Source organism: Pseudophryne corroboree, chromosome 5 (genome assembly GCF_028390025.1).
Source record: "Pseudophryne corroboree isolate aPseCor3 chromosome 5, aPseCor3.hap2, whole genome shotgun sequence".
In the NCBI taxonomy this organism is placed as follows: domain Eukaryota; kingdom Metazoa; phylum Chordata; class Amphibia; order Anura; family Myobatrachidae; genus Pseudophryne; species Pseudophryne corroboree.
The window spans coordinates 691,173,759-691,190,566 of record NC_086448.1 but is presented as its reverse complement, the minus strand read 5'-3'; the positions used below and the strand labels follow the sequence as shown (position 1 = coordinate 691,190,566).

The following is a 16,808-nucleotide window of genomic DNA, read 5'->3' as shown; positions in this document are numbered from 1 at the left end:
ATAAAAGCCCTTACTTAATTTTTCATTCTGACAGGGCAGAATTGAGGACTCGTCCTCAATTTCTCCTTAAGGTGTTTTCTGTTTTTCACATGAACCAACCTATTGTGGTACCTGCGGCTACTAGGGACTTGGAGGACTCCAAGTTACTTGACGTTGTCAGGGCCCTGAAAATATATGTTTCCAGGACGACTGGAGTCAGAAAATCTGACTCGCTGTTTAGCCTGTATGCACCCAACAAGATGGGTGTTCCTGCTTCTAAGCAGACGATTGCTCGCTGGATTTGTAGTACAATTCAGCTTGCACATTCTGTGGCAGACTTGCCACAGCCAAAATCAGTAAAATCCCATTCCACAAGGAAGTGGGCTCATCTTGGGCGGCTGCCCGAGGGGTCTCGGCTTTACAACTTTGCCGAGCTGCTACTTGGTCAGGGGCACACCCTGACTGAGGAGGACCTGGAGTTCTCTCATTCGGTGCTGCAGAGTCATCCGCACTCTCCCGCCCGTTTGGGAGCTTTGGTATAATCCCCATGGTCCTGACGGAGTCCCCAGCATCCACTTAGGACGTTAGAGAAAATAAGAATTTACTTACCGATAATTCTATTTCTCGTAGTCCGTAGTGGATGCTGGGCGCCCATCCCAAGTGCGGATTGTCTGCAATACTTGTACATAGTTATTGTTACAAAAATCGGGTTATTCTTGTTGTGAGCCATCTTTTCAGAGGCTCCTTCGTTGTTATCATACTGTTAACTGGGTTCAGATCACAGGTTGTACGGTGTGATTGGTGTGGCTGGTATGAGTCTTACCCGGGATTCAATATCCTTCTTCCTTATTATGCACGCTCGTCCGGGCACAGTATCCTAACTGAGGCTTGGAGGAGGGTCATGGGGGGAGGAGCCAGTGCACACCACCTGATCCTAAAGCTTTTATTATTGTGCCCTGTCTCCTGCGGAGCCGCTAAACCCCATGGTCCTGACGGAGTCCCCAGCATCCACTACGGACTACGAGAAATAGAATTATCGGTAAGTAAATTCTTATTTTATCCCTCCTACTGCTCCTTGGGATCTGGATATAGTTCTCACATTTTTAGTCATCTTTATTTGAACCACTGGAATCAGTGGAGTTGAAATTTCTTACATGGAAAGTAGTTTTACTTCTAGCCCTGGCTTTGGTGCGGCGGGTTTCTAAATTAGGAGCTCTGTTGTGCCGTCCTCCATATTTAATATTTCATGAGGACAGAGCGGAACTACGCACTCATAGATCATTTCAACCTAAGGTTGTTTCAGCATTTCACATTAATTAACCTATTGTAGTCCCGGTGCTATCAGGCAGTTCTCCTCCTTCGAGATCCCTGGATGTAGTTCGAGCCCTACGTGTTTACGTAGAACGAAGAGCTGATTTACGCAAGACTTATACTGTCTTCGTTCTCTGATACTGCCAGGCCAGGTTGGCCGGCCTCAAAACAAAGTTTAGCTCGTTGGATCAAATTTAGTATTAGTGAAGCTTATCTTGTAGCCTCGCTTCATCCACCAAGCTCTGTTTCGGTCCACTCCACTAGATCCGTTGGTTCTTCCTGGGCGGCTGATAAAGGAGTTTCTCTGCAACAGTTGTGTAGAGCAGCAACTTGGTTGCGGAAACATACATTTATCAAATTTATACAAATTTGATACCTTTGCAGCTTTGGCTTCTCAGTTTGGCCGAGCGGTGCTTCAGGATTCTCAGCGCTTTACCACCCGTATTGGGAGCTCTGGGACGTCCCCACCGTAAAGATCCTCCTGTGTCCCCTAGTGGATGAAGGAGAAAACGGGATTTTGGTACTTAACGGTAAATCCATTTCTCCGATTCCACAGGGGACACTGGAGGACCTTTACGGTGGGGTATAGATGATGGTCCAGTGGGAGCCTGGCACTTTAAATTGTTTAGTATAGTGACAGACTCCTCCCCTCTATGCCCCCCCTTCCCACAGACCAGTTTGAAAACTGAGCCCGAGAGGAGACGTCTCGACATACTCAAGGTGGTGACATATAGAAACAGAAAAAAACAAGGTTAACACAAAACAACAACAATCGTAACCGTAATTGTCCTTAGTCAACTGAACCGGAGAAACTCTCCAACAATCTCCTAACCTGGAGAAAAGGTTAGGAGATTGTTGGAGAGCTCTCTCCGGTTCAGTTGACTGATGACAATTACGGTTACGATTGTTGTTGTTTTGTGTTAACCTTGTCTTTTTCTGTTTCTATATGTCATCACCTCCTCTGTTCGAGTATGTTGAGACGGCTCCTCTGGCTCCGTTTTCAAACTGGTCTGTGGGGGGGGGGGGGGGCATAGAGGGGAGGAGTCTGTCACTATTGTAAACAATTTAAAGTGCCAGGCTCCCACTGGACCACCATCTATACCCCACCGTAAAGGTCCTCCAGTGTCCCCTGTGGAATCTGAGAAATGGATTTACCGGTAAGTACCAAAATCACGTTTTCTCTGTGTCCGGTGCCTAGTGCCATACCGAAATACATCTGAGTGATTGCTATGGGCAAAACATCTTTTCTTCTGCGCTATAGTTCCTAAATATGTCTGTCTTCTGTAAACTTGTACCCTGAAATATGTGACAGTTAAAACGTATGTATTTATATACACACGTAAATGTGTGTGTAAATAACTAGTCAGCAGCCCATCAAAATGACGGCAACAGTTATGTCAGTGCCAGCGGCTGTTTTCTTGAGCTGAGCAATACTTGAATTGCTCCTTCGGGCGCCATCTAGTGGCCGCAGGTGCACAAAGGTGAGTGGCAGCGTATTATCTCCTATATAATTGCCCAGATCTGTCACTCTGTGACTGTGTGGATAACGCTGGGAGTGGCTAGGAGCTCTCATTGGGTTAGCAGCAGGTCTATCACACCCAGTCCACAGCTGATTGGGTGAGAAACGCCCTCTCACACAGGTTACATCCAATGGGAGGCTCTGCCCTTTGGCTGCTGTGTGTTCCCATAGCAGGATTAACAATGGGGCTGATGGAGCTGCAGATCCAGGTCCATACCCCAAAATAGGCCCACTGCATCTCTAGCAACATACCCTCCAACCATTTACACATAAAAATCGGGACAAACTCGAAAAGGGAGCGTGGCCACGGGCACAATGTCATGGCCACGCCCCCTTTTCCTATACTTTCAATGGCAGTTTGGACAGCCAAAAATCAGTACAGACCATAAAAAAAAAAGGTCCTGTACAAGCCAAAAAGGTACAGCTGGAGGGTATGCCACTGCATCTGCAGCAAGTCTCTGCGCTGTAGATAGGGGGGAAAAAAACTTTTACTGCAGCATCCTATGGGGGTCATTCTGACCTGATCGCTCGCTGCAGTTCATCGCAGCGCAGCGATGAGGTCAGAATTGCGCATGCGCCAACACCACAGTGCGCCAGCGCTTGGCTGACAGCTGACGGCTGTCGTTGCCTAGCGATCGCCTCTGCCTGATTGACAGGCAGAGGCGTTCGCTGGGAGGAGGGGGCACGGCGGCGTTTGGCTGCCGTTTTGTGGCTACGGTCCGGCCAACGCAGCCGCTGCGACCAGGGCACCGACGAGTAACTCCCGGCCAGCCGCAGGAGCTGCGCTGGCTGGGAGTTACTCCAAGTACAAATGCATCGCCGCTGTGCAATGCTTTTGTACTTGTGCGGGGAAGGGGAGGGAGGGCTGACATGCGGGGCGGACTAGCCCTGTGCTGGTCGTCCCCCAGCATGTCAGTGTAAGTGATCGTAGCTGTGCTAAATTTAGCACAGCTACGATCAGGTCGGAATGACTCCCTATGTCCTGCCGCCAGTCCGCCTGCCCCCGCCGGCATCAACAATCCCCACTCCCTAACCGCGGCGCAGGTGGAACAAAAGCTGCTGCGCCCACCGGCATAGATGTGTATGAAAGCGGTGCAGCAGAAGGCTTTCATAGTCCTCCCTGTGCCGCGTACTCTCTGAGCCCTGGAGCCTTCCCTGCGTGTGATGTCACAGAAGTGCCTCCCCACCACAGCTACGCACAGATCCCCAGAGGCCCTGACTCCGCAACACAGCACCTGGCCTGCCGGCCTGGAAGCCCCGAGATGGCTAATGTAACGGATAGAGTGGGTGATATCACGGAGGCTAATGTGGACGCTGAAGCAATGTAAAAGGTGACAGTGCTGTGCAGTGCACTGGGTGTGCAGTGTCACTGACACTGCACAGCTCTCTCACCTTTTACATTGATTCAGCGAGTCAGTCAGTTCTGCTAGCCAGTCACTATTGTTAGCGCCGGTGTCCCAACGTGCCGCAATACAGGGAAGTAGACGCACTAAATAAACTACAGCTCCCAGCAGCCCTTAGCGCCGAAGGATTCTGGCGCTAAGGCCTGCTGGAAGCTGTAGTTTATTGAGTTCATCTTCTTCCCTGTATAGTGGCGCGTTGGGACACCGGAGCTAACAATAGTGACTGGCTGCTGTGCGATTCTCCGGGAGAGCCACTGCCAAAGGGAGAGGACCGCAGCTTAGCTGCTTCCAGGAGGAGAAGCAGGAGAAATATTACTCGCCCCTTCCCCATTCGCAGTACCTCCGAGCCCCATCCGTGGCCCTCTCGCCACCACCCGCGGTGGCTCCAGACCCCCTACCCCCTCATCTGCCAAATGCATTTCTCAAAAAGCCACACAATCTGATTATTGGGGATTTGTGGTCTCTTTCAGTGTCACACCCTGTGTGATATAGCAGTGTATGTGGTTAGGATTATAATCCGGAAACTCCTGCTAACAATTGTAATTTTGTTCACAATCGCCTGCAGTGCATGTCTCTTCTCAGCTCTCTCATTACCCAGATACTGATACACAGTATGCAGGTGCTATAATTGTCAGGTAACTGGAGATGGCCTATTGTCACCCAGCTAGGATGTTTGAGAGGACATTAGTTATGCTCCTACACTTCTCTGTAATGTAATCCTTTTTTGTACAGAAGTAAGGCAATGAATAAATAAGGATAATCTGCCATCCAAGTGTACAGTAGGAAAGACAGTTCCATGATGACCTATAAAATATATTTAACAGTAGAAAGACAATCTGCTTACCTCCCTTAAAACAATTTTGTGTAGCTTTAAATGGGTAATTATGACAACATTCCTTAGGTCAAGTGGTTGCACAGTTGACACTGAACATGTTAACATTAACCATATCGACGTTCATCATGTCACTTGTGTGTGTAATTCTGTCCCTAACGCTAACCCCAATTGAAATGTTGACAATAGAACAATATTGACATCCTCAATGACAACCTTCTGGTGTCGAACTCTGAATGTTGAAATTTTTTGGGGAGATTCAGTTGTTTTAATTGCGGCCGCCACTAGATGGCTCCTGACATCAGCAATTCAATTTTTCTACCATTCAACTCATTTTTTTTCTCGGCCTTCTGAGGTGTGAGAAAAAATGTGTGCAAACTCAGCACTTTGGGCCCGTATGGACGGACTCCCAAAGTAGGAGTTTAAACGGGTTTAGCTATTTTAGGAGGCTAAACTCTGTATGGGCATGACATGCGCAATATGCATATGCGCCCAAACAACAATTGAATTGTGACAATTGTTTGGGCGTCTAAACCTGTTTAGAGAGGAAAGTTAGACGCCCAAAAATCAGGAGTATTTCGCTGCTAACAAAGTGTGTTCTGGTAACAATTTGCCCCCAAAACATAAGGACACCTTGTAATATATTGTGCTGTAATTCCTGAATGCTGTGTTATATGAACATTTATGTGGTAGTATTGTATATTACAGGTCTTAAGAAGCAGGAGGATGGGCAATTATTACATTTAAAGGGTATGCAGTCACTATGGGGTTGATGTATCAAGCAGTGAAATAGTGGAGAATTGGACCTCTGGGAAAGTTGCCCCTAGGAACCAATAATTTTATAAAATGACAGGTAGAAGCTGTGCCTTCACTGGGGAATTCAACTTCCTTCACTTCTTGTATTTTAATTCTTCATTATTATGTTTGTGTTTACTTAAGGTATTATTTGCGTATGGCATAAAGAACAACTTCTTGTGAACAATGAGTGGGGAGCCTGATGCACTAGCCGTTGTTAATCAGCTGCGAGACTTGGCCTCCGATCCCTTAAACCGCCGAGCCATAGTACAGGATCAAGGATGTCTCCCAGGCCTCATTTTATTCCTTGACCATCCCAATCCGCAAGTTGTTTACTCTGCATTACTGGTAAGTACAAAACTCTGTGTAATCCTATGGATAACAATGAGTGTGTGCCATTTGCTAATACTTTATTCTATGTGTTGTACTTCTAATCTAAACTTAACACACAAGTTGTCCTTTTAATATTGAGCCACTGAGAACATGTACCAATCCACAATCGAATCTTGACCATAACAGAACTTTTAGCTATGTGACGACGTATTTACATTTGCTGCCCTGCTGGGTGCAAACTGTTCAGTGTGCTGGTGTTTCCTGCAGCACCTGGCTATACGTGGTCCATTATGTGCAGGGAAATACCTAATTTCACTATTGCAACATTTACCTCCAATATATGTATCTAATAGGCGGTGAGACTCTATTTATGCGTTGTGAATGTCATTTCCGGCTTTTATATAAACCCGTATTTCTACTGCGGGGTACACTGGGCTCCACAAGGAAAGACATAGGGGGGTGTAGAGTAGGATCTTGATCCGAGGCACCAACAGGCTCAAAAGCTTTGACTGTTTCCAGAATGCACAGCGCCGCCTCCTCTATAACCCCGCCTCCCTGCACAGGAGCTCAGTTTTGTAGTTGGTGCCGCAGATAGCAGGCACATAACAGAGGGGCTGCTCTGGGCAGCCCTAAGAAGAGCTTTTTGAGAAGAAAAGTGAAGACTTCAAGGGCTGCAGCAGTGTGTACATGTCTAGTGACATTCACTGCTGCAGCTCCATCTCTACCCAGCGGAGCTGTACACTCCCGAGCCCTGGTTGCCGGGTAACTACAGCAGGAGGCTCCGGTTTTCTTCTAAAGTCAGGCACACACGACAGGTGCTCTCCGGGATCGCGTGGCCGCGCTTTGGTAGGTGGTGAGTGGGTCCCGCTCGTGGGAACCGTACTTTTTTGCGATCCTGCGCGGTCAGTGGGAGGCGGGCCGCGCGCGCTGGCGGTGTACACTGTGGCAGTACAGGCGATCCCACTAGATCACCAGGGCATGGGTGCAGGTCAGGTTTTCCCTTAAAACCGTTTTACTAGTAGCCCACAGTACCTGGTGGTTTTGCCAGCAGGAGGATAAGGCTTAGACCTGGAGCCCCTCCCCCAGCCCCAGGGCGCCATTTCCAGCAAATGTTCCCGCCCTGGAGCTGCATATCTGTCTATCCCTCACTCCCTGTCAGTGTTTGGGCGCCATTTCTCTCAGCTACACTGTTCCTGCGACTGCTTGGGCAAATCCTCCTGTGTAAAGCCGCCTGGTTGTCAGCGCTGTGACTTTACATGACACTTAAGTATTCTACATGTCAATTAGTCAGTGTTAGTTAAGAAAGAGTGCATTTAGTCAGGGTTCTCTTGTACAAGTACCCTGTGATATACATCCAGTTCTTACTGTGCGGTGTTATATCTATTGACTACATAGCTATATAAGCTGGTCCAGTGCAGTATTATTGTTAGTAATAACCTGCATTTCTCTAACGTCCTAGTGGATGCTGGGACTCCGTCAGGACCATGGGGAATAGCGGGCTCCGCAGGAGACAGGGCACATCTAAAAAAGCTTTTAGGTCACATGGTGCGTACTGGCTCCTCCCCCTATGACCCTCCTCCAAGCCTCAGTTAGGTTTTTGTGCCCGTCCGAGAGGGTGCAATCTAGGTGGCTCTCCTAAAGAGCTGTTTAGAAAAGTTTTTTTTTAGGTTTCAATCTCAGTGATTCCTGCTGGCAACAGGATCACTGCATCGAGGGACTTAGGGGAGAGATTTCCAACTCACCTGCGTGCAGGATGGATTGGAGTCTTAGGCTACTGGACACTTAGCTCCAGAGGGAGTCGGAACACAGGTCAGCCTGGGGTTCGTCCCGGAGCCGCGCCGCCGATCCCCCTTACAGACGCTGAAGAGACGGCAGAACGGAGGTCCGGAAAGCAGGCGGCAGAAGACTCCTCAGTCTTCTTGAAGGTAGCGCACAGCACGGCAGCTGTGCGCCATTGTTGTCACACGGCTCACTGACTCAGTCACGGAGGGTGCAGGGCGCTGCTGGGGGCGCCCTGGGCAGCAATATAATTACCTTTAGTGGCAAAATAAATACATCACATATAGCCATTAAGGCTATATGTATGTATTTTAACCCAGGCCAGTTTCTTAAAAACCGGGGAAAAGCCCGCCGAAAAAGGGGCGGAGCTTATTCTCCTCAGCACTCAGCGCCATTTTCCTGCTCAGCTCCGCTGGTGAGGAAGGCTCCCAGGTCTCTCCCCTGCACTGCACTACAGAAACAGGGTAACAAAGAGAAGGGGGGCATAAATTGGCGATATTTATATATTAAGAGCGCATATATAGTAAACAACACCTTCTAGGGTTGTTTATATACATTTATAGCGCTTTTGGTGTGTGCTGGCAAACTCTCCCTCTGTCTCCCCAAAGGGCTAGGGGGTCCTGTCTTCGATTAGAGCATTCCCTGTGTGGCTGCTGTGTGTCGGTACGTGTGTGTCGACATGTATGAGGACGATGTTGGTGTGGAGGCAGAGCAATTGCCGATGATGGTAATGTCACCCCCTAGGGAGTCGACACCGGAATGGATGGCTTTAGTTATGGAATTACGTGATAATGTCAGCACATTACAAAAGTCAGTTGACGAAATAAGACGCCCGGCAAACCAGTTAGTACCGGTTCAGGCGTCTCAGACACCGTCAGGGGCTGTAAAACGTCCTTTACCTCAGTCAGTCGACACGGGTACCGACACAGATGAATCTAGTGTCGACGGTGAAGAAACAAACGTATTTTCCAATAGGGCCACACGTTATATGATCACGGCAATGAAGGAGGCTTTGCAGATCTCTGATACTGCTGGTACCTCAAAAAGGGGTATTATGTGGGGGGTGAAAAAACTACCTGTATTTTTTCCAGAATCAGAGGAATTGAATGACGTGTGTGATGAAGCGTGGGTTAACCCCGATAGAAAACTGCTAATTTCCAAGAAGTTATTGGCATTATACCCTTTCCCACCAGAGGTTAGGGCGCGCTGGGAAACACCCCCTAGGGTGGATAAGGCGCTCACACGTTTATCAAAGCAAGTGGCGTTGCCGTCTCCTGATACGGCCGCCCTCAAGGATCCAGCAGATAGGAGGCTGGAAACTACACTGAAGAGTATATACACACATACTGGTGTTATACTGCGACCGGCAATAGCCTCAGCCTGGATGTGCAGTGCTGGGGTAGTGTGGTTGGATTCTCTGACTGAAAATATTGATACCCTGGATAGGGACAGTATTTTATTGACTCTAGAGCAATTAAAGGATGCTTTCCTTTATATGCGAGATGCTCAGAGGGATGTTTGTACTCTAGCATCAAGAGTAAGCGCGATGTCCATATCTGCCAGAAGAAGTTTATGGACGCGACAGTGGGCAGGTGATGCGGATTCCAAGAGGCATATGGAAGTATTGCCATATAAAGGAGAGGAATTGTTTGGGGTCGGTCTTTCGGACCTGGTGGCCACGGCAACTGCCGGCAAATCCACTTTTTTACCTCAGACCCCCTCCCAACAGAAAAAGACACCGTCTTTTCAGCCGCAGTCCTTTCGCTCCTATAAAAAGCGACCAAAAGGACAGTCTTATCTGCCGCGAGGCAGAGGAAAGGGTAAGAAAGGGCAGCAAGCAGCCCCTGCCCAGGAACAGAAGCCCGCCCCGGCTTCTACAAAGCCATCAGCATGACGCTGGGGCTTTACAAGCGGACTCAGGAACGGTGGGGGGTCGACTCAAGATTTTCAGCAATCAATGGGTTCACTCACAAGTGGACCCGTGGGTCCTGCAGATAGTATCTCAGGGTTACATGCTGGAGTTCGAAAGGTCTCCCCCTCGCCGGTTCCTAAAGTCTGCTTTACCAACGTCTCCCTCAGAAAGGACGTCGGTTTTGGAAGCCATTCACAAGCTGTATTCTCAGCAGGTGATAGTCAAGGTACCCCTCCTACAACAGGGAAAGGGGTATTATTCCACACTATTTGTGGTACCGAAACCGGACGGTTCGGTAAGGCCTATTCTAAATCTGAAATCCTTGAACCTGTACATAAAGAAATTCAAGTTCAAGATGGAGTCACTCAGAGCAGTGATAGCGAATCTGGAAGAAGGAGACTTCATGGTGTCCTTGGACATAAAAGATGCTTATCTACATGTCCCGATTTACCCCTCACACCAAGGGTATCTCAGGTTCGTGATACAAGACTGTCATTATCAGTTTCAAACGCTGCCGTTTGGGTTGTCCACGGCCCCTCGGGTCTTTACCAAGGTAATGACCGAAATGATGGTTCTTCTACGAAGAAAAGGCGTATTAATTATCCCTTACTTGGACGATCTCCTGATAAGGGCAAAGTCCAGAGAACAGCTGGAAGTCGGTGTAGCGCTAACACAAGTAGTGCTTCAGCAACACGGGTGGATTCTAAATCTTCCAAAATCTCAATTGACCCCGACAACACATCTGCTGTTCCTGGGCATGATTCTGGACACGGTTCAGAAAAAGGTATTTCTCCCGGAAGAGAAAGCAAGGGAGTTATCCGAACTTGTCAAGAACCTCCTAAAACCAGGAACTGTGTCAGTACATCAATGCACAAGAGTCCTGGGAAAGATGGTGGCTTCGTACGAAGCGATTCCATTCGGCAGATTCCATGCACGAACATTTCAGTGGGATCTGCTGGACAAATGGTCCGGATCGCATCTGCACATGCATCAGCGGATAACACTGTCACCGAGAACAAGGTTGTCTCTCCTGTGGTGGTTGCAGACTGCCCATCTGTTAGTGGGCCGCAGATTCGGCATACAGGACTGGGTCCTGGTGACTACGGATGCCAGCCTACGAGGTTGGGGAGCAGTCACAAAGGGAAGAAACTTACAGGGCGTGTGGTCAAACCTGGAGACGTCTCTTCACATAAATATACTGGAGCTAAGAGCGATCTACAATGCTCTAAGCCTGGCAAAATCGCTGCTTCAGGGTCAGCCGGTGTTGATCCAGTCCGACAACATCACGGCAGTCGCCCACGTAAACTGACAAGGCGGCACGAGAAGCAGGAGTGCAATGGCAGAAGCTGCAAGGATTCTGCGCTGGGCGGAGAATCATGTCGTAGCACTGTCAGCAGTGTTCATCCCGGGAGTGGACAACTGGGAAGCAGATTTCCTCAGCAGACACGACCTTCACCCGGGAGAGTGGGGACTTCATCCAGAAGTTTTCCACATGATTGTGAACCGTTGGGAAAAACCAAAGGTGGACATGATGGCGTCTCGCCTCAACAAAAAATTGGACAGGTATTGCGCCAGGTCAAGAGACCCTCAGGCAATAGCTGTGGACGCTCTGGTAACACCGTGGGTGTACCAGTCAGTGTATGTGTTCCCTCCTCTGCCTCTCATATCAAAGGTACTGAGAATTATACGGAAAAGAGGAGTAAGAACAATACTGGTAGCTCCGGACTGGCCAAGAAGAACTTGGTATCCGGAACTTCAAGAGATGCTCACGGAGGATCCGTGGCCTCTACCTCTAAGAAGGGATCTGCTTCGGCAGGGACCTTGTATGTTCCAAGACTTACCGCGGCTGCGTTTGACGGCATGGCGGTTGAACGCCGGATTCTAAAAGAGAAGGGCATTCCTGAGGAAGTTATTCCTACTTTAATTAAAGCCAGGAAAGAAGTGACCGCACAACATTATCACCGCATTTGGAGAAAATATGTTGCGTGGTGTGAGGCCAAGAAGGCTCCAACGGAAGAATTTCAATTGGGTCGATTCTTACATTTCCTGCAAGCAGGATTGTCTATGGGACTCAAATTGGGGTCCATTAAAGTTCAAATTTCGGCCTTATCAATTTTCTTCCAGAAGGAATTGGCGTCAGTGCCTGAAGTACAAACTTTTGTCAAAGGTGTACTACATTTACAACCCCCAATAGTGCCTCCAGTGGCACCGTGGGATTTGAACGTGGTTCTAAATTTTCTCAAATCTCATTGGTTTGAGCCTTTAAAATCGGTAGATTTAAAATACCTTACATGGAAGGTAACCATGCTGTTGGCCCTGGCTTCAGCCAGGAGAGTTTCGGAGTTGGCAGCTTTGTCATACAAAAGCCCATATCTGATATTCCATTCGGACAGGGCAGAATTGAGGACACGTCCTCAATTTCTCCCTAAGGTGGTTTCGGCATTTCACTTGAACCAGCCTATTGTGGTGCCTGCGGCTACTAGCGACTTGGAGGACTCCAAGTTACTGGACGTTGTCAGAGCATTAAAAATATATATTTCAAGGACAGCTGGAGTCAGAAAATCTGACTCGTTGTTTACATTGTATGCACCCAACAAGTTGGGTGCTCCTGCGTCTAAACAGACGATTGCACGTTGGATATGTAGTACAATCCAACTTGCACATTCTGTGGCAGGCCTGCCACAGCCTAAATCTGTAAAGGCCCATTCCACAAGGAAAGTGGGCTCATCCTGGGCGGCTGCCCGAGGAGTCTCGGCATTACAACTTTGCCGAGCAGCTACGTGGTCAGGGGAGAACACGTTTGTAAAATTTTACAAATTTGATACTCTGGCTAAAGAGGACCTGGAGTTCTCTCATTCGGTGCTGCAGAGTCATCCGCACTCTCCCGCCCGTTTGGGAGCTTTGGTATAATCCCCATGGTCCTGACGGAGTCCCAGCATCCACTAGGACGTTAGAGAAAATAAGAATTTACTTACCGATAATTCTATTTCTCATAGTCCGTAGTGGATGCTGGGCGCCCATCCCAAGTGCGGATTGTCTGCAATGCTTGTACATAGTTATTGTTACAAAAATCGGGTTATTACTGTTGTTGTGAGCCATCTGTTCAGAGGCTACTTCGTTTGTGTTATCATACTGTTAACTGGGTTCAGATCACAAGTTGTACGGTGTGATTGGTGTGGCTGGTATGAGTCTTACCCGGGATTCAAGATCCTTCCTTATTGTGTACGCTCGTCCGGGCACAGTACCTAACTGAGGCTTGGAGGAGGGTCATAGGGGGAGGAGCCAGTACGCACCATGTGACCTAAAAGCTTTTTTAGATGTGCCCTGTCTCCTGCGGAGCCCGCTATTCCCCATGGTCCTGACGGAGTCCCAGCATCCACTACGGACTATGAGAAATAGAATTATCGGTAAGTAAATTCTTATTTTTTTAACTGTGACTATATGTGTGTGCATTAGCTTGCTGAGTTGTTTCCATTTCGTGTTTCTCACTCAACTTGTAATCCCTATTTCTCTAACGTCCTAAGTGGATGCTGGGGACTCCGTCAGGACCATGGGGAATAGCGGCTCCGCAGGAGACAGGGCACAAAAATAAAGCTTTAGGATTAGGTGGTGTGTACTGGCTCCTCCCCCTATGACCCTCCTCCAAGCCTCAGTTAGGTTTTTGTGCCCGTCCGAGCAGGGTGCAATCTAGGTGGCTCTCCTAAAGAGCTGCTTAGAAAAAGTTTTTAGGTTTTTTATTTTCAGGGAGTCCTGCTGGCAACAGGCTCACTGCATCGAGGGACTTAGGGGAGAGAATTTCAACTCACCTGCGTGCAGGATGGATTGGATTCTTAGGCTACTGGACACCATTAGCTCCAGAGGGAGTCGGAACACAGGTCTCACCCTGGGGTTCGTCCCGGAGCCGCGCCGCCGACCCCCCTTACAGATGCTGAAGATTGAAGGTCCGGAAACAGGCGGCAGAAGGCTCTTCAGTCTTCATGAAGGTAGCGCACAGCACTGCAGCTGTGCGCCATTGTTGTCACACACTTCACACCAAGCGGTCACGGAGGGTGCAGGGCGCTGCTGGGGGCGCCCTGGGCAGCAATATTTAATACCTTTATGGCAAAAGAATACATCACATATAGCCATTGAGGCTATATGTATGTATTTAACCCATGCCAGTTATCTAAAACTACGGGAGAAAAGCCCGCCGAAATAGGGGGCGGAGCTTATTCTCCTCAGCACACAGCGCCATTTTCCTGCTCAGCTCCGCTGTGAGGAAGGCTCCCAGGACTCTCCCCTGCACTGCACTACAGAAACAGGGTAAAACAGAGAGGGGGGGCATTTTTTTGGCGATATTTTGATATATTTAAGCTGCTATAAAGAACAACACTTATATAAGGTTGTTCCCATATATATTATAGCGCTTGGGTGTGTGCTGGCAAACTCTCCCTCTGTCTCCCCAAAGGGCTAGTGGGGTCCTGTCTTCGATAAGAGCATTCCCTGTGTGTCTGCTGTGTGTCGGTACGTGTGTGTCGACATGTATGAGGACGATGTTGGTGTGGAGGCAGAGCAATTGCCGATAATGGTGATGTCACCCCCCAGGGAGTCGACACCGGAATGGATGGCTTTGTTTATGGAATTACGTGATAATGTCAGCACATTACAAAAATCAGTTGACGACATGAGACGGCCGGCAAACCAGTTAGTACGTGCCCAGGCGTCTCAGACACCGTCAGGGGCTGTAAAGCGCCCTTTACCTCAGTCGGTCGACACAGACACAGACACTGAATCTAGTGTCGACGGTGATGAAACAAACGTATTTTCAAGTAGGGCCACACGTTATATGATCACGGCAATGAAGGAGGCTTTGCATATCTCTGATACTGCAAGTACCACAAAAAGGGGTATTATGTGGGGGGTAAAAAATCTACCTTGTAGTTTTTCCTGAATCAGAGGAATTAAATGATGTATGTGATGAAGCGTGGGTTAACCCAGATAGAAAAATGCTAATTTCAAAAAAGTTATTAGCATTATACCCTTTCCCGCCAGAGGTTAGGGCGCGCTGGGAAACACCCCCTAGGGTGGATAAGGCGCTCACACGCTTATCAAAACAAGTGGCGTTACCGTCTCCTGATACGGCCGCCCTCAGGGATCCAGCTGATAGGAGAATGGAAACTACCCTAAAAAGTATATACACACATACTGGTGTTATACTGCGACCAGCCATTGCCTCAGCCTGGATGTGCAGCGCTGGGGTCGTCTGGTTGGATTCCCTGACTGAAAATATTGATACCCTGGATAGGGACAGTATTTTATTGACTATAGAGCAATTAAAGGATGCTTTCCTTTATATGCGAGATGCTCAGAGAGATATTTGCACTCTGGCATCGAGAGTAAATGCGATGTCCATATCTGCCAGAAGGAGTTTATGGACGCGACAGTGGTCAGGTGATGCGGATTCCAAACGACATATGGAAGTATTACCGTATAAAGGGGAGGAATTATTTGGCGTCGGTCTATCGGATCTGGTGGCCACGGCAACTGCCGGAAAATCCACCTTTTTACCTCAGACCCCCTCCCAACAGAAAAAGACACCGTCTTTTCAGCCGCAGTCCTTTCGGTCCTATAAGAACAAGCGGACAAAAGGACAGTCATATCTGCCTCGGGGCAGAGGAAGGGGTAAGAGAGGGCAGCAAGCAGCCCCTGCCCAGGAACAGAAGCCCTCCCAGGGTTCTGCAAAGCCCTCAGCATGACGCTGGGGCCTTACAAGCGGACTCAGGAGCGGTGGGGGGTCGACTCAAGAATTTCAGCGCACAGTGGGCTTGCTCACAGGTGGACCCCTGGATTCTGCAGGTAGTATCTCAGGGTTACAGGTTGGAATTCGAGAAGTCTCCCCCTCGCCGGTTCCTAAAGTCTGCTTTGCCAACGTCTCCCTCAGACAGGGCGACGGTATTGGAAGCCATTCACAAGCTGTTTTCTCAGCAGGTGATAGTCAAGGTACCCCTCCTACAACAGGGAAAGGGGTATTACTCCACGCTATTTGTGGTGCCGGACGGCTCGGTAAGACCTATTCTAAATCTGAAATCTTTGAACCTGTACATACAAAAATTCAAGTTCAAGATGGAGTCACTCAGAGCAGTGATAGCGAATCTGGAAGAAGGGGACTTTATGGTGTCCCTGGACATAAAGGATGCTTACCTACATGTCCCAATTTGCCCTTCACATCAAGGGTACCTCAGGTTCGTGGTGCAAAACTGTCATTATCAGTTTCAGACGCTGCCGTTTGGATTGTCCACGGCACCTCGGGTCTTTACCAAGGTAATGGCCGAAATGATGATTCTTCTGCGAAGAAGAGGCGTATTAATTATCCCTTACTTGGACGATCTCCTGATAAGGGCAAGGTCCAGAGAACAGCTGGAGGACGGAGTAGCACTAACCCAACTAGTGCTGCAACAACACGGGTGGATTCTGAATTTTCCAAAGTCTCAGTTGACCCCGACGACACGTCTGCTGTTCCTGGGAATGATTCTGGACACGGTTCAGAAAAAGGTGTTTCTTCCGGAGGAGAAAGCCAGGGAGTTATCCGAACTTGTCAGGAACCTCCTAAAACCAGGGAAAGTGTCTGTGCATCAATGCACAAGAGTCCTGGGAAAGATGGTGGCTTCTTACGAAGCGATTCCATTCGGCAGATTCCACGCACGAACTTTTCAGTGGGATCTGCTGGACAAATGGTCCGGATCGCATCTGCAGATGCATCAGCGGATAACCTTATCGCCACGGACAAGGGTGTCTCTTCTGTGGTGGTTGCAGAGTGCTCATCTGTTAGAGGGCCGCAGATTCGGCATACAGGACTGGGTCCTGGTGACCACGGATGCCAGTCTGAGAGGCTGGGGAGCGGTCACACAGGGAAGAAACTTCCAGGGAGTATGGTCAAGCCTGGAGATGTCTCTTCACATAAATATA

The 16,808-nt window shown here is 48.8% G+C and overlaps 1 protein-coding gene across 7 annotated transcripts in view; it reads left to right on the top strand.

Moving 5' to 3' along the window:
- The window catches only part of ARMC1 (armadillo repeat containing 1), a 156,968-nt gene that overhangs the window by 27,437 nt on the left and 112,723 nt on the right, over window positions 1-16,808 (top strand). For all 7 annotated transcript variants that reach the window (XM_063923797.1, XM_063923795.1, XM_063923800.1 and 4 more), the window contains one exon: window positions 5,984-6,187. In XM_063923797.1, the coding sequence (XP_063779867.1) occupies window positions 6,026-6,187 (162 nt within the window). In that variant the 5' untranslated portion in view covers window positions 5,984-6,025. The remainder of the gene's footprint in view (window positions 1-5,983; window positions 6,188-16,808) is intronic.